Source organism: Chlamydomonas reinhardtii, chromosome 11 (genome assembly GCF_000002595.2).
Source record: "Chlamydomonas reinhardtii strain CC-503 cw92 mt+ chromosome 11, whole genome shotgun sequence".
NCBI lineage: Eukaryota > Viridiplantae > Chlorophyta > Chlorophyceae > Chlamydomonadales > Chlamydomonadaceae > Chlamydomonas > Chlamydomonas reinhardtii.
The window spans coordinates 866510-882940 of record NC_057014.1 but is presented as its reverse complement, the minus strand read 5'-3'; the positions used below and the strand labels follow the sequence as shown (position 1 = coordinate 882940).

General features: G+C 65.2%; 3 protein-coding genes across 5 annotated transcripts in view; all 3 read left to right on the top strand.

The window, feature by feature from the left end:
- Positions 1-2901, top strand: part of CHLRE_11g467654v5 (uncharacterized protein) — an 11734-nt gene extending 8833 nt beyond the window's left edge. For 2 of the 3 annotated variants that reach the window (XM_043067408.1, XM_043067406.1), the window contains 5 exons: positions 284-398; positions 645-780; positions 1109-1244; positions 1696-1808; positions 2219-2901. In XM_043067408.1, the coding sequence (XP_042919403.1) occupies positions 284-398; positions 645-780; positions 1109-1244; positions 1696-1808; positions 2219-2287 (569 nt within the window). In that variant the 3' untranslated portion in view covers positions 2288-2901. Of the gene's footprint in view, positions 1-283; positions 399-644; positions 781-1108; positions 1245-1695; positions 1809-1898; positions 1929-2218 lie in introns of all 3 variants that reach the window. The other variant, XM_043067407.1, reaches the window with a different exon arrangement.
- A 66-nt stretch (positions 2902-2967) lies between these two features.
- CHLRE_11g467653v5 (uncharacterized protein) lies at positions 2968-9533 on the top strand. Its single transcript, XM_043067405.1, has 10 exons — positions 2968-3349; positions 3550-3847; positions 4104-4115; positions 4392-4593; positions 4811-5271; positions 5518-5637; positions 5808-5879; positions 6131-6289; positions 6568-7377; positions 7596-9533. Exons 1-10 carry the CDS (start codon positions 3243-3245, stop codon positions 8730-8732), a joined length of 3378 nt encoding a protein of 1125 aa, XP_042919402.1. The 5' UTR covers positions 2968-3242; the 3' UTR covers positions 8733-9533.
- Positions 9534-9597: 64 nt separating this feature from the next.
- On the top strand, positions 9598-16263 carry CHLRE_11g467652v5 (uncharacterized protein). The gene is made up of 5 exons (XM_043067404.1): positions 9598-11740; positions 12081-14429; positions 14894-14979; positions 15205-15339; positions 15811-16263. The coding sequence occupies exons 1-5, from the start codon at positions 10244-10246 to the stop codon at positions 15878-15880; spliced, it is 4137 nt and encodes a 1378-aa protein (XP_042919401.1). The 5' UTR covers positions 9598-10243; the 3' UTR covers positions 15881-16263.
- Positions 16264-16431: the final 168 nt, after the last annotated feature.

The following is a 16431-nucleotide window of genomic DNA, read 5'->3' as shown; positions in this document are numbered from 1 at the left end:
GGGCGGCTGGGTGGGTGGGGATCGGGGGGGGAGGCTGGTGTGTGTGGGACTGTGGGTGCGATGAGGCCGTGCGTGGAGGGGCGCCGGAAGGCTGGTGGATGGGGTGGAAGGAGTGGGGGTAGGGTACATTCCAGGACCCACAGCAAGCCGAGCGGGTGGGCGAAGGTTGCGGGGTGTAGCGGGCATGTCCTTGCTGGGGATGCTGGTGGCAACCACCCCCAACCCCCAACGTCCGTCACAAATCCTCATGCACACATTTCTGCGCGCATGAATCGCATCACAGGCGCGCTGCGGGCTGCGGACGAGGCCAAGGCCAAGTTCGCGGCGGCTGAGGGCGACGGCGTCACCATGTTGAACGTGCACCGGGCGTGGCGCAGCAGCGGCCGCTCAAGTGCCTGGTGAGGCAGGGAGGGAGGGAGGGGGCGAGAGCGAGGGTGAGGGTGGCGCGCGGCCCGTCTACCCGTGCCGCCTACCCTATCCATGTTTTGCCATCTGCCGAACTCCCGACCCTCACCCATCCCCGCCACAACCACCATCTCTCCAACCACCATCCCAACCAACCTCATGCCTCCCAACCGCCATCGCCAACCAACCAACCAACCAACCAACCAACCAACCAACCAACCATAACTCCCAACCGCCAGGGCTGGCCGCCACTTCCTGAACGCCTCCTCCCTGTACCGGGCGGACGAGGCGCGGGATCAGCTGCTGGGGCTGCTGCGGCGGCACGGCCTGCTGGACGCCAACACGCCGCCGCCCAGCTGCGGGGCAGACATGGAGGTGGGGAGGTGGGGCGGGGGAGAGGGGAGGTGGGGACGGGGAGGTGGGGAGGGGGAGGTGGGGATGGAGTTGGGGCAGGGCTGGGGTGGGGTTGAGGGGTACTGGGGGCCAAAAGATGGAAGCAGCAGCAGGGGGGAGTGACATCAGTGAACAAAGGAACGGCGTCCTTGCATGGTTCCGTCCGGGCTATGTTTTAAAGGCCCATCAACCCCGCGATCCTCCCACTCGGCTTGTCCTGGTTGTCTGGAAATGCCAAGAACACTCCCCCACAAAACTCTGCACACACACCTTGCCCACACGGCCACACCACACCCTCGCCCCCCTGCAGCCGGTGTGTCGTGCCCTGGCGGCGGGGCAGTTCATGTGTGCGGCGGTGTACGAGGGCACGCAGTACAACCCCCTGGCGGCGGAGAGTGACCCGGGCGTGCACGTGTACCGCCTGGTGCGGTACACGGCCCACAAGAGTGAGTGGGAGAGTGAGAGAGGGCCCGGGATGGGCGGGGGGGCAAGGCGGGACGGGGAGGGTAGGGGGGCGGGAAGTGGGTGAGGCACGGGAGGCAGGAATGGAAGGAGTGGACGGAGTGCGGCAGGCCTGATCGACACGCACGAAGGGGCAGGTTTGTGACTGCACGCGCGAAGGCACTGTCTGTACGTGATGTGGGTCGCGTTCCATGCAGCCTTCACATGCGTGCCCCCTTGCCACACCCTTTCATGTCCTCGTGCCGGCTCTCCCGGGACGGTTCGGGTTGGCTCCCGGGACGTTTCGACTTTGCCGCACCTCTGATTTCCCCTCCCCCACACAAATACAAGTGTCGACCCTAACACACACACCCATCCTGCCACGCCCTTTCAAACACACCCATCCTGCCTCACGCCCACTTCCCCCCCAAAAAAAACACCCCCACGGCCATGCAGCCGCCCCGCTCAAGCTGCGCATCCACAACAGCTCCGTGCTGTGGCGCAGCGCGCCGCCCTGCGTGGTGTACCGCTCCGTGCAGCAGGCCGACAGCGGCTGGTACGAGATGCAGGTGGGGAGGGAGGGATGGGGAGGCGGGGGGTGGGAGGCGGGAGGGAGGGGAAGGGAGGCGTGGCGTGTGTGTATGTCTGCGTGCGTGCAGCAGGCCGATAGCGGCTTGTACGAGATGCAGGTGGGGAGGAGGTGGGAGGCGGGGGGAGCGGAAGGGGAGAGGGAGAGGCAGGAAGGAGAAGGAGGGAGGGGCGTGGTGGGCCGTGCGCGTGTGCCGTGCCACGTGTACGGGATTAAGGTCAGCGCTGGCGTCCCGCCGTGTGTGCAGCTGTTGCTATGGTCATCGGAATGTTGTAGGGGCGGTGCACACACGCGTGTGGGTGTGTCAGGATAACACCACACATGAATACTACAATTACTATTAAGATCTAACGTGACTCTCTTGTGCCTCTTGTTTATGTTCCGCTTCAGGGTCTGACGGCTGTGCAGCCGGACTGGCTTGTGGAGCTAGCACCGCACATGTTTCACCGACCCAAATAGAGGCAGCATGCGGAGGTGTGTGTGCGCGGGTGCGGGCGGAAGGGAGTGGGGATTGTGGTGGCAACGGCGTGCGGTTGAGAAACGCCGTCGACGGGGCCTGCCTGTGGGCGAGTCAGTGTGCGGAAGGGGTGCTGATGGGAAGAAGAACACCTGCTTGAAGGTTACACCAGCCGGACTGGCCGCAGCAAGTCGAACTGTACAACGCAACCTGATATCTTGACACGCAGTGTACTTGTCATATAGCTAGTTTACATATTGCGTCGTTGGGCAGGCGATGTGCTTGAGATTAACCGGCTGACCGAGCAGCGTTAAGGGTTTGGGCCTCGGGGGGTCTGGAGCGCGGTAGACCACACGCGGCCAAGTTCTTGATGCGAAACCCGTCTGAACGCCGTGTCATTGCGAGTTCTTTGCGGACAACATCATATGATTTTATGCAATGCTTTTAAGAAGCTGAGGCTGTAGCCTGTAGTGCTGGTTTCGCAATGCGGGTTGACATCGCACGACTCCACGTCTGGCGCGAGTGCAAGTGTTGGGAAGCCGGGGTGTGCGCGGGCGCGCCAATTCCCTCTGGATTTAGGATGCGCTATCGCTTGCTATTTAAGAGTTCAATATCCTACTGCGTGTGTACCGTCAGGGAAGCCAGTTTTGTGCAGCTCGTTCGTGTTCGTTGACAACCGTCTGCCGACAGCCCGAGACAGAGCGCCTCTTTAGGGGAACCACCATACGTCTTGAGCCTTTACACATTCAATGCGCTGTCTCCACCTGAAATACTAGCAGCATATAACCACACGCTTGCGTCGCTCGCAACTGCGAGCAACCATCGAGGCTGTTGACAGGCCAGCAAGCCGCTACTTCGGCCTCGTCGTCCTCATCAATCATATCTCCCAGCAAATCTGTGCTTTTATAGCGCCTGGATTTGTGGATAGCCAGGACTGGCGCCCACGAGCTCAACGACATGCCGCCCAACTGCTGCGGTAGCAGCTTAGGCGGCCGGCCGCTCATAGCGCCGGTCCTGCTGGCAGCGCTCTTCCTTCTTGGAACTCATGGCCATGATCATATCAGGTGGGCCATTCGCGGAGACTAGCATGATAACCTTAGGACTCGCGCCCTGCTCGCGCAACGCTCGCTCTGCTGGTCTGCTCCGGCTCAACCTAGAGGGCGCTCGCGTCCTCGCTCTTCCTCTACCTCTTCCCCTTCCTCCGCCAACCTAACCTGCTCGCCCCTGCACTCTGACTCTGCTCCGCCCGCAATCTTGCCGACAGCCTCAGTGACGAGAGTGACGGCACCATGGGCAGAAGCCTTCAGTACGAGTCCACTACTGCAGCCGCCGTGACGGATCCTGCTGCTGCCGAGGCCGCCGGTGTTATTGCCGCTGGCGCCTTGGAGCGCCGCCGCCTATCCTCACGCTCGGTGTCGGTCTCTGAGAGGCTGCGGCTGCGATGGCTGCAGCTGCGCGGCGCAGCAGCCCACTCCTCATCAGCTGCCGCCACCAGCGGCGCCGCCGGGTCTGCGGGGCCTCGCCGCCACCTCGCCACCGGCCTCGGCTGGGTCACCGACCAGGTGCGTCACTGCGTCAGCGAGTGCGTTGGGTGCACTTCAAACATCAACTGGCGGCTGTGCTTATGGTTGTGTAGCAGTTGTAGGCAAAACGGCGGTAAAAGTCTGTTAACGCACGGGATTCCCTATGCCCGTACCTGCTGAGAAAACGAAACGCTGCTGCAACCCTCCGCCGTCTGGCTGCCCCCACGCTTGTACCCACCCGCCCATGTCTCCGCCTTCCGTGTCCTCCTTTTTCCCGGCGGACGACCCTCTACAGTTCGGACTTGAGGTGAGTCCATGAGGAAATCCAACTGACAATCGGGTATCAGGAGAGCCCTGCCTGTTAGGGTAGCTTGCGTGCCATGTACGAGGGAGCACCATCCCCACGCCGCATCCGCAGCCAAACCACCCCTCCACCACCACCGCCGGCACGCTGTGTGGCTTGGTTTGGTATAGTTTGGGCTGGTATTTACAACCCCCCTCCTGTCCCCTTTCCCCTTTGTTCCCCTTCCCTCCGCTTCCCCAACCACCACCGCCACCACCACACGCCCCGACGCACGCACAGCCCCCCCAGTGCTCCATCTCCACCGCGTGGAACCGCTCGCCTCTCTCCCTCGCCCTGGAGCGGCCCGACGCCTCCACCACCTGCTTCGTCATCACCGTCGCCGCCGCCAGCAACGCCTCGTCATCAGCGCCCTGCACCGGCGGCGCCAAGGCGTGCTGCGACTCGTCGCGCCGTGCAGTGGACCAGCTCAGCGTGCTGGCGGGTGAGAGAGATACGGCGTATGTGTGTGTGTGTGTGTGTGTTTGTCGATCCGAATAACACCAGGAGAGCGTAGAGAAACTGTGTGTTTTCCCGCTTACATACGCCCCAGCGTAGAACCTGCTTGAGTGCGTATTCCATTCCATCGCGAACGCGACGGACTATAACGGTTTGCCTCCATCATGCTCATGCCTTTCCTCTTCGTGTGATGCGGTGTACAGACCCGACCTGCGGCGATGCCTCCATTGCCGGCGTGACGGTTGACGGCGCCGTATGGACCAATTACCACTTCGAGAACCAGACCAACGTCTTCACCGTGTCTGGTCTGTCGTCTGGTGGCGTGTCTGCCATCAGCAGCCCGCCCTTTCCCGCCCCCGTTCCCAGCCCCTCGCCGCCGTCTCCCCTTCCTGGCAAGTCTGGCGGCGGCGGCCGCGGTGGTGGCGGCAGCGGCCGCGGTGAGCGCGACAGCGGCAGCGCCGCCAGCCCCGCGCCCTCGCCCAGCCCCTCTGGTGGCGTCGTCTCTGAAACCAGGTCGGCCAGTGTTGGGATTCAGCCGCCAGTGTACGGCAGCGACGGTACGGATCCGGCGGCGGCGGCAGAACGGCAGGTCCGGGTGTGCATCACGCTGTCCACACGCACTCGTCGCTGCAACGTGCTCCGTGACTTCTGCCGAGACGTCCAGGTGGGTGCGGGCGGAAGGGGTAGGTGGGAAGCGATACAGGCTTCTGCTTAACGGATCCGAAACACTGGAGGTGCAGGATTGGCGCTGTGTGCTGCCTGATAATGCGTGTGTGGCGCGTGTGTGGTGCCTGATAAGGCGTGTGGGAGTTTCGTACCTTCTTGCCAACCCCTCCCAGTTAATGTCAATCCTGCCACTCATGACACCCTCCACCTGCCGCCCGCCGACCTGCCTGCGCCGTACATGCAGGGCTCCTCGCCGACCGAGTGCGGCGTGATGGTGCGGGACGAGCAGCAGCAGTGCTGCCCCGTAACCCGTGTGCCGTACGGCGACGTACCGCTGGATCAGCCGTACACCTTCCTGCTGCAGGTACGACGACACGCCTGACACGCACATGGGATCCAGACACGGGGCGGCGCCATGACGGCCCTACGCCCTATTGCCGCATGCCGTGTGCCGTCTTGCGCCCTATCAACCCGGCAAAACCCATTCTTACTGCTTCGCCTCCCCCTCGCCGCCGCCGCCCCTCCCACACTCAGGGTCGCTTCACGGGCTCTGGCATCACTTGTGAAGTGCTGCGACTGAGCCCCCAGGCCGGGACCACAATCCTGGTCAGTGCGGGGTTGGTGGGTGGTTGGGTGGAGTGGAATGGGTTGCGTGCGTGGGTGGGTGGGTGGGTGGTTAGGCACGGGGCTGGGTGGATGGGACAGACCGCACCATCTCCCCGCCTCCCAATGTCTTGTATCTTGCTGCTGCCACTGCTGCTTCATCTGTTCGTTTCGTTCTTTCTGTCACTCCTTATCATACCTTATGTACGGTACGCATTAACCGTTGCCGTACAATCTTGTGTGCATGGGTGCAGGACGCGCTGGCTCTGGCCTACGTGGTGGGCCTGGGACTGCCGCAGTCGGACGACGTACGGTTTCTGTCGTACACGTGCGTCAGCAACGGCCCCGGGCCGCAGTACGACAACCTGCTCAACGCGGTGGGCACCGTCAACCTGCGCGGCCTGGACCCCCGGGTGAGTCATGCACGCCAGGGTGGGGGTAAGGCCGGGAGGGTCCAGCATGGGTGGCCCAGGGGGCGGGGGATCCCTGATGCTGCTAATGTAATACTGTATGGGAGCTAATCTAATACTGTATGGGAAAGTGCGGAGCGTGTTGCAGTCCGCGAGGCCCAAGTGCTGCACCACCCCACCACCTCACCTGCTCACCCTTCGTGCGTCAACGGCACCCCCCCACCACATCGCACCACCTGAGCACCACCCCGCGTCGCCCCGTTTCGCACCACCTGCTGCAGGTCATCTACCGCCAGAGCGCCTCGATCCTCAACGCCACCGCCTCCCGCTACGCACTGAGCATCACCGGCGCCGTACCATACACCGTGCCACCACCCTCCCCTCCCGCGCCCCCGCCCTCCCCACCCACGCCCTCTCCTCCGCCGCCGCCCTCTCCGCCTCCGCCGCCTCCCCCGCGCCCTCCCATGCCGCCGCTGCCACCAGCGCCCCCTTCCGTCCCCGCCCCTCCCATCCTGGCGCTTTTGGATTTCAATTTTGTTTCTTCGGATCCTGGCGCAGCCCAGGCCCTGGCGTGTAACCGGGTTTTCGCCCGCCCGCGCACCGGCCGTACACTGACCGACAGTCTTACGTCATCGTACGAAACCGCCCTGGATCTGGATCCGGAGCTTGACACGCTGACGGTTGACGGGCTGAGCTGCGCCGACTTTTCCAACAAGGGCGGCAAGGGCAACAGTACCGGCAACGGCAATGGCAATGGCAATGGCAATGGCAACAGCAACGGTAACGGCAACGGTAACGGCAACGGCAACGGCGGCGACACGCAGTCGCCTCCGGTCTATGGCGGCGACAACGAAACCGAAACCGCCGGTCTCCCCAACCGCAGCAAGCAGCTGCGCCTGCAGGTGCTGCTGCGGCTGAAACTTGGTGTCAACGATACTTCTGTGACGGTGGCGGCGCGTCTGCGACTCATTATTGCCAGCCTCAACAGCTCAGCCCTGGCGAGTGAGGCGGTTCTGCCTAGTGTTTTGGGCTTCATCACCGAGCGAGTGGAGGTCCAGGGCGGCGGGCGCAACGTCAGCATCTTTGCCACGGTGGGTGCGGGCGTGTGTAAGGGGGTGGGTGCGTGCGTGGGTGAGTGGGTGGGTGGGTGGGCGAATGCCGTCACCGCATAAATGGGGCGGGCTGGAAGGGGCCATCGCTGCTTCTTGCTCTGATGACTTGGAATTCTGAGGCAAGAAGCCCGTGCGTACTTGCTATGCGGTTGCATCTTGTGGACTCGTCATGCCAACACCATCTTTGCCCCGTGCAGGTAGTGGTGGTTTCAGTGACGCTCGCGGCGCCGTCGCCCCCGCCACCGGGTCCCCCCTCCACGGTGCCAACGTCACCAAGCCCAGCTCCCACCTACGCGCCCACCTACCCGCCACCCGCCTACTCCCTTTCCCCCAACCCGCCGGCTGCCTATCCCCCTGCTCCTCCGCCGTCCCCGCCCCCACCGCCGCCTCCTCGGCCTCCGCGGCCGCCGCTTTCTCCCAGCCCGAGCCCGCCAGCTCCTCCCACTTACCCGCCACCGCCGCCGTATCCCCCCGCCCCTGCCCCAGCCTATCCCCCGCCACCTTACCCGGGCCCGCCCAGGCCGCCTATGCCAGCCTACCTCCCGCCCTTCCCCCCGCCGCCTTCCCCGCCGCCGCCCTCCCCGCCGCCCCCTTTCAACTCAACACCTGCATCACCGCCGCCGCTGCCGGCACCACCGCCGCCGTCGCCTTCGGCGCTGCTGCCGCCGCCACCTCCCACCACGTCAGCCCCACCTCCCCAGAGCTCCCCACCTCCCCCGCCAGCAACAGCCTCGGCTTCCCCTGCCCCTCCTGCTTCCCCACCGCCACCGCCCCTCTACCCGGTCGTGCCGCTCAAGCCGCCCCCGGCTGCGCCCGTCACACAGCCCCCTGCCCCGCCTCCCGTGTACGTTCCCTGCTACCTCCTCCCCCCCTCCGCCTCCCCCCCTCCCCCGCCGTACTACAACCACCAGGGCGGAAACTATGGCAACTACGGCAACTACGGCAACTACGGCGCCCAGCCGCCACCATCGTACTACGGCATGCCATGGGGACAGCCGCAGGCACCGCCGCCGTACTACGGTGCGGCTCATCAGCCGCCACCCCCGTACTACGGTGCGGCTCATCAGCCGCCACCCCCGTATTACGGTGGAGGCTACGGTGGCTACGGTGGCTACGGTGGCTACGGCTACGGTGGTGGATATGGCTACGGTGGCGGGTACGGCAGCCCCCCGATTGTGCTGTGCTACGTGCCGCCGCCTCCGTATGGCGGCTACAGCCAGCCACCGTCGCCTCCGCCGTACTATGCCGCGCCGCCAGGCTACTACGGCAGCGGTCCTCCAGGCTACGGCTATGGCGGTTACGGGGCCGAGCCGCCTGCGTACGGGGGCTATTGATATGTGTCCAGCACCGATTGATTCTGATGCATGCTAGTAAGTATTGGCATGGATAGTGAGGATTAAACGCGGAGACGCGGATAGGGACGGCTGCGTGCCGTTGTCGTGCAAGGCTAGGGAGCAACGTCTGGAAAGGCGCGGTAGGCGATTAGGGCGCACCCTTAGACCTAGAATCTCTAGCCGGTAGTTATTAGCAAGCCAGCCAGTGATTGGCAGGCGTGCAAGCTTGTCTTGCAAATGCCTTAGGGCCAGGGTTAGCGTCAGGGTGCATTACTGCACTCCTGGTTAGCGCGAATGGCAAACGTCGGATGGCATTGTTTGAATTCTACGGAACTGCGGCAGCGTATTGCTGTCATCCATGCTGTGGCAGCACCTGATCCGCGCTTTGGTTCAGAGTTCGTGAGAAGTTCAGCTGTAGGAGCGACCGCCTGTGAAAGGGTGTCGGCATTTGTCTTATGGAGCCCATGGTGCTCAGTTGATTTGCGGCATGAGATTCGAGCAAGCTGTATTCTTGCACAGGGAGTTGGAACGTCAAAAGACCAAGGGGTGCGCGCAGGGGTATGAGATGAAGTGGCCGCGCAGGGTTTGTCTCCATCCCTCCATGGCTGGGGATGGCACTGCGAAAGTAAGTAAGGTGTAGGATTGTATTTTGCATGTATTGCTCTGAATAATGCTCCAAGTCCCTTGCGGGGCGTGCGTGGGGGCAGCAAATGCGGAGTCAGGGCGCGGAATCGCGAGGACGGAGCTGAAGCGATGGGTTCGTGCCGGTCGGTGGTGCGTGCAGGCCATCGTGAACGAAGTCGCTTCTGCTGCCTGTAATTTATTGTGTCTGTGCTATCCAAAACACTTGCTCGGTTGTTACGATTGCCAGGGCCAGCATCCAGCCATGAAACAGTTTGTGTCGAGCAAGTTGAGTGATTGAACTGGATTGGTTCTGCCCATTTCCATCATCTCATAAAATTACTTCCTATACAATAGGCTGGACAAATCATGTACAGTACTTGCCTGCATAGCACAAGTTGTACTAAAGCTGCTCCAGCCTATTCGTGTGTCGCCTGATGCATACATGCTTGAAGCGGGGTTACTGCCCTAGTCGCATGCGACTTGACCAGGGTTAGCTCGGCGCCATCATCGATCGGATGCCTCGCGCTGGCCTCCCGCCAACGCTGGTTGAGCGCTTGCAGCTGCGCCGGTGCGCATGCGGCGAGCTGCTGTCACCACCTAGGCAGCCCAGATGTCTGCAGCCGAACGCGAGGGCACTGCCAGTGCCGCTCTCACGACTCTGCGGCAGAAGCTATCTGTTGACCCGCACGACTTCCGCCCGCGCTTCCACTCTCCTGCGTCTCACCGCTCACGCCACGCCCGACGGAGCGCCGCCAACTCATGGCCGGCCTGGCAGCAGCTCGGTAGCTCGCGATCGCGCCGGCGCTCATACCCCCACGAGCCAGCGCGACCGCCGCGAAGCAGCTGGTGCTACCAAACAGGCACCGGGCTCAGGGGCTCCGGCTGGGATGCGAGATGGCGCCGGCCCCGGACCCGGTGCCAGAGGCCAGCCTGCGGGCGGCAATCCAGGGCAAGGGCAAGCTCAGGGGCGGGGGCGGGGGCGCGGGCCGGGGCCGCAGCAATCAGTGTATCAGGGCCAGCGACAGGACTGGCAGCAGCTGCAGCAGCAGCAGCAGCAGCAGCAGCAGCAGCAGCCGCAGCAAGCCTGGCGTCCGCCTCCTCGTGCCCCTGAGGGTGCGGGCGGCAACAGCAGCGGCCGCAATAACAGCGATGGCGCTGGCACAGGCGGGGGAGGCAGGAGCAGCGGTGGTAGCAGAAGCTGGAGGGGGCGGGACAGGGCGGGGGCCCCTGCTCCTGAGGGCAGCAACGCCTCTGGACAGCCGTTTCGTGAGGCGCGAGACGGTGGGCCGACCTCCTTCGGGGGGCGCGGCGGAGCGGGGCGCGGCGGCGGCAGCGGCGGTGGCGGCGCAGGCAGCGGTAGTAGGGAAGGCGGCAGCAGCGGCGGCGGCAGCAGCGGCGGCGCAGGTCGCGGCAGGGATGGCTGGGGTGGACGCGGCAGCAGAGGCGGCGGCAGCGGCGCCATTGGTGGTGGCGAAACCGGCGGCGGCGGCAGGGGCACTTGGCAGGTACGAGGCCAGCCGCAGTCTTCGAGCCGAGCCGAGGCCTTTGCCGGCGCCTCAAAGCCAGCCCCCAATTCGCCACCGCTTCAGGCCGCTTCTAATACCCAGGATGCGGAGGCGCCGCCAGGAGCGGGTCGGGCGGTGCCGCCTGACGTGTCCTCGTTGCCCGCCTCCAGCCCAGATCCGGCCCCTACGCCAGCTTCTGACCCGAGCGGTGTTGATGACTTGCCGCGGGGCGCAGGGCCAGCATCGCGGCCTGCACCCGCTGTCGTGGCCGCCCATGTTCGCCGCAAGCCCCTGCGAAGCCGCTGGTTCGTGCCGCCCACCGCCCTCGACCACCCCAGCGGCCCTGCTGCTGCGGCTGCTGCTGCAGCCGCCGGCTACAAAGATGATGACTTGGACCTGGGGGCCATCGACCACCAGCTGCTCGGCAGTAGCAGAACCAGCGGCAGCAGCAGCAGCACCGGCGCAGCGGGCGAGGGTGCGGCAGTAGCAGCGGAAGCGGGGAGCGCCCCCGCCGCGGCGGGCGGTGAGTCCCCATGGGAGCCGGCGGGGTTGGAGTGGGGCGACGAGGTCATGCAGGCCGCGCTGGAAGACATTTATGCTACTGCCGCCGCCGCCGCTGCCTCCAAAACGGCAGTAGCAGCAGGAGCAGGAGCGGCAGTAGCAGAAGCTCAGTTCATGGGAATGGGGAGGCGCATGCCAGGGGCCGGCGTGGCGTTGGGGCGCACAGCCTGGGTCGAGGAGGAGGACTGGGGTGCGGAGGAGGAGGAGGTGGAGCAGCAGCCGCTGGGGCCGCTGGGGCCGGTGCAAGGGGAACTGTCGGCGTCGGACTTGGGTGCCGGGGCGGCGCCGGCGGAGCACGTGGACCATGACGACATGCAGGTGGGACTGCAAGTGGTGTGCCGTGGCGTGGTGTACCCTGCCGTGGCGTGAAATGCGGGTCAATACTGAATGCTGAATGCGGGTCAATACTGGATGCTGAATGCGGGTCAATACTGAATGCGGGCCAATACTGAACAAGCGCATGAACATCTCTTTTAACACGGCCTGGCCATGCCATAAAGCGTCAGACCCGGCATCCGCGTCACGGCGTTCCGTGTAGCGGTGTTGGGGGGCACGCTCGCTCCCTGTGAGGTGGCACAAACCGTGCAGGGTCACCAGCAAAACCCATTACCCCACTAACCCTCCCCGCCCGCCCCTGCATCCCCGCTACCCTTTTCAGCCCCTGGCGGCGCTGCGCCGCACCGGTGGCTTCTTCCGCACAAAATCAGCGCTGCTACAGCCGCTGCGCGCCGCCGCCCGCCTGCGGCACCCCGGTGCTACAGCCGTCACGCTTGGGCGGCTGCACGGCTTGGGGGCGGCCCACACCAATGAGGCCGCGACGCTGGAGTCCCTGCGCCTCACGCCGCCACCGCTGCCGCTCCGCGCCGGCAGTAGCAGCGGCGGGGGCGATATCAGCGGGTACAGCAGCAGCGGTTATATCCTTGGGCCGCCGGGGCTGACGTCAACAGCCGCTGCTGGATCCATGTCAGCAGCGCCGGGCGTGTCAGCTCCCCAGAGACAGCCGACAGTGGCGCCACTGCTGGCGGGGAAGCGTTACGACTATCGCTACAGCGTGGGGGCGCGGGGGCAGGTGATTGACACGAACCGTGTCGCGCACATGCGCGCCGCCGCCTCCCTGCCGCCGCGCCTACGCCGCCGCGTGCTGGGCTCCGCAGCTGGAACGGCGGCGGCGGCGGCGGCCGGTCTGAACGCAGCAACTTTGGATCCAGATTTCAGAGCCGGATTCCAGGAGTTGGCGCTCGACCTGGATCTGGATTTGGACACGCGGGATGGGGAGCCTCAAGGAGCAGCTTCAAGCCTGGTGATGCCGTGGGATGAGGACGAAACGGAGGAGGAGGAAGAAGGCGAAGGGGGCGAGCTGGATCCGTTTGATCCCGACTCACAGCTGGAGCAGTCGGATCTCGATTTGGATTCGGACCTGGATCTGGAAGATCCTGGCATCGATGAGGAGGGCGAGGAGGACGAGGCTGAGGATGCTGACGAGGCTGAGGGCGAGGGGGAGGATGAGGAGGACGCGGCGCTGTTTGAGGAGCTCCGCCGTCTGGAGCAGGAGTTCGATGAAGAACTGTTTGGCGGCAGTAGCAGCAGAAGACGCCATGGCAGTAGCAGCCGCAGCAGCAGCCGCAGCCGGCGCAGTGGCGGCAGTAGCAGCGGCAGCAGCAGGCAGCAGGGCCAGCGGCCGGCAGAGGCAGTTGCGGCGGCGTTGATGCCGCCGGAGGGCAAGGAGGCGGTGGAGGCGGAGGAGGAAGTAGGCTGGCGCTGGTTGGAGGGCAAAGACGAGGAGGCAGCGGCGCTGGCCAGTGGCATTGCTGCTTCCGCCTCCCGCGCGTCCTCCGCCGCCGCCTCAGCCGCCGCCGCCACCTCCGCCGCCTCCGGTGGAAATGACAACGATTATGACAGCGACGACAGTGATCTGGATCTGGATCTGGATGATGACCTCATCGGAGATGACGTGGACCTCGGAGATGAGGACGTGGACGCGCTGCTGCAGCGGCTGCTCAGCGAGGAAGATGATCATGATGAGGAGGGGGAGGAGCAGGAGCAGGAGGACGAAGACGAGGGCGAGGACGAGGGGCAGGGCGGGGGAGGGGAAGGGGAAGGGAGGGGAAAAGCAGGCAGTGCGCGCAGCCGAAGCCGAAGCCGCGGCACGGCGGCCTCCCAAACCAGCCTGCCGCCCATGCAGCGGCAGCAGCAGCCGCAGGAGGGGGAGGAGGAAGCAGACGGGCTAGCATCAGGAGCAGCAGCAGCAGCCGTGCCGCACACGGGCCCGCTGCCGGAGTGGCGCTCGCGGCGCGGCGAGGCGGCGGCGCTGGAGTGGCAGGCGGACACCGCAGCTGACGTGGTGGCGGCGCGGCGGGCGGCGGCGGCGGTCTTCGATGATGTCGCGGCTGTTGGTGAGGGAGCGGCGCTGGCCGTGCTGGCAGCCGCGGCCAATGAGGGCACAGGTGCAGGCGCGGGTGCAGGCGCGATGGCGGGGCAAGCGGCGTGGCCGCAGCAGGCGCGGGACAGCGGACTTGCAGCCAACGGACCTGCGTTGTCGGCGGCGGCTAGCAGTGGCCGCCGCCGTCACGACAGGGTTGGCGATGGAGGCGCCGGCAGTGGTGGTAGCGGTGCTGGGGGCGGCTACAGCCAGCCGCCGGACGTGCCCCCCGCCTTCTTCTTCCAACCAGCTGTAGCACAGGGAGCGGGTGGCCCGCAGAGGGCTGCGGCACTTGGGTCCCGGGCAGTGACGGCAGCGGCGGCAGGGCGGCGGGGCGGCAGCGCCGCCGCTGCTGCCGCGGCTGGGGCAACGGTGAGGCGTGAAGCCGGCCGCTACCTGCCGCCTCCGCCTGGGGAGGAGTGGCAGGAGGTGGGCGGGCGGGCGGCAGTGTCGGTCAGCGTCGTGTCAGGCACAGCTGGCGGCGGCGGCGGCGGCGTGGGAGCGGCGGTACCGGCTACAGGCACCGCGGCTCCAGGCGCGGCGGCGGTTCCGCTGCGCGCGTTCTTGTACTGCCTCAGTCGCAAGGAGGTGCGTGGCTGGGTGGGGGCCGCGTGGCTGGTTTGGCTGGGGCGCGTGTGTCGGTGAGCTGGCTGGGGCATGTGGATGTTCGTCGCTGACTGGGGCGCATGGCTGGGTGGTGAGAGGGCCTGCTAGAACCAAACCCGAAGTCAAAGTCGAAGTGCGCTGGGCTGGACTCTGCACTGGGCTGGAGACTGCACGTTCGCCGTAGCCCGTAGGTCATCTGGGTGGGCGCAGGAGCGGGGCATGGGCGCGTGCGAGTGGTCAACACTCCAATGGCGCCCTGGGCATTTGCACGCCGCCGCGGTCCAATCGCTCTCCCTGACGCGCCCCAACCCTGCACACAATTGCATATGCAAACGCACACACATGCATTCTTACACACCCAACACGCACGCACACACACACACTGTCTTTGCGCTTTGTTTTCCTTGTGCTCTTTTACACACACACACACAAACACACACATGCAGGTGTACGACGCGCTGTGGCGGCTGGATCTGACTCAGCGCCTGGTGTTCGTGTCGCGACTGAGCCAAGCAGACGTGGTGCTGCACAGGTGGGGGCGGGGTGGAGTGGGGTGGGGGGTGGAGGGAGGAGGCGGGCCGCAATGAGGCGATGGGCCGCAATGGGGATTTGGTGGGAGGCGGTTTGGTCCATTCCAGCATCAGCATAACGGCGGCGGTGCGCCCTGTGTGATGGCCGCCCTGTGCCTTGTGTGCGCACCGCACACAAGACAGACAACAAACGCGATGCTTTGTCTGTTGGTTATTAAATCGCACAGGACGCCCGCGCCCGGCGAGCGGCAGTTTGCGCTGGAGCAGCTGCGGCTGGGTGCCCGGGGCGCGCGCATCCCCTTCGTGTCGGTGGCGAGCGCCAGCGAGGCAGAGCTGGCGCCGCGTCTGACGGCGCTGATGCGGTGAGGGCTTGTTGTTATTGTTCCGGCTGTGGGAGCGAGCTCCGGAGGGCAGACATCAGGGGAATGGGCGGGGAGGGGATTCAGTCAAGTGCCAAACCGCAAGCAGTTGTCAGCAGGGGGGGGGGGGCGGAATGTGTCGCGACGCGCCTTTAGGGGTCCGGTGGATGTGCGACCGCTAACCTAGCATGGGGGTCGCGGGTGTTGCCTGTGGGGGCTGGGCCACACAGGGAGCAGTGCGGTGTGGGAAATGGCTCAACCGCGAGGGATGGACGCGATGGGGTCGCGCCCGGATCATACTGCTACATCCTGCCCTTCATGCTAACCCCGCACCCCACGCCCGCACCCGGGCCCTCGCGCTTTACCACCTGCCCTGCATTGCACCTGAGCTTGAGATACGCCATACGGCACACGGCATCGCCCCGCCGCTCTCTGACGGTCATGCTGTTGGCGATGTTGCTGATGGCCCCGCAGGCGTGTGGACCGGCTAGCTGCGGAGCTGGAGGGGGCGCAGCAGCAGCGGCGGCGACAAGAACGGCAGTAGCAGCAGTAGTGGCTGTGGCAGCGGCAGCAGGGGCTGTAGCAGTACAGACGCGGACAGGCGTGTTGCCGCGATAACGGAGATGTGGGCTGGCAGCAGGAGCAGTTGTGGAAAAGCGAAAGGAGAGGAAGTACCGGACGACGGCGCGTGTCCCATACTTTACCAAGATATGTTTGCTGGCACCAGATGGAGATGGAGATTCAAAGGGCAGGATGTTGCTCTTGTGTTCATGTCATCACGTGTATCGGCGCGTCCGTAGTGCAGCTGAATACGTGCTGACAGGTCCGTGTCTGACAGCATGCCTTTAATGTGAACTTGGCGCTCCGCTCTGGGGGCGGCGCCGGGGTAAGAAACCGTGGGTGGAAACTGACGCAACCCTTTAAGCCCACCAGAGGGGCCCCGTTGCGGCGGACACGGCCCGATAGCAATCGTCGAGCAAGTAGGCGATGGCGACCAATCGACCATGCAGCCTCAGCGGTTGCTCAATCCTTCATTGAATCCAAGGCAGGGGTGCTCTGGACAGACCGAAGGGTGCTAGAGACAGCGCTCTACAG

What these genes read in the sequence shown, in the direction of transcription:
- CHLRE_11g467652v5 (XM_043067404.1), top strand. Translation starts at nt 10,244, where the DNA reads ATGCGAGATGGCGCCGGCCCCGGACCCGGTGCCAGAGGCCAGCCTGCG. An exon ending in ACTGCCTCAGTCGCAAGGAG is followed by an intron (nt 14,430 to 14,893) that starts GTGCGTGGCTGG and finishes ACACACATGCAG; the next exon opens with GTGTACGACGCGCTGTGGCG. An exon ending in CGTCTGACGGCGCTGATGCG is followed by an intron (nt 15,340 to 15,810) that starts GTGAGGGCTTGT and finishes ATGGCCCCGCAG; the next exon opens with GCGTGTGGACCGGCTAGCTG.
- CHLRE_11g467653v5 (XM_043067405.1), top strand. Translation starts at nt 3,243, where the DNA reads ATGCCGCCCAACTGCTGCGGTAGCAGCTTAGGCGGCCGGCCGCTCATA. An exon ending in TGCGCGGCCTGGACCCCCGG is followed by an intron (nt 6,290 to 6,567) that starts GTGAGTCATGCA and finishes CACCTGCTGCAG; the next exon opens with GTCATCTACCGCCAGAGCGC. An exon ending in ACGTCAGCATCTTTGCCACG is followed by an intron (nt 7,378 to 7,595) that starts GTGGGTGCGGGC and finishes TGCCCCGTGCAG; the next exon opens with GTAGTGGTGGTTTCAGTGAC.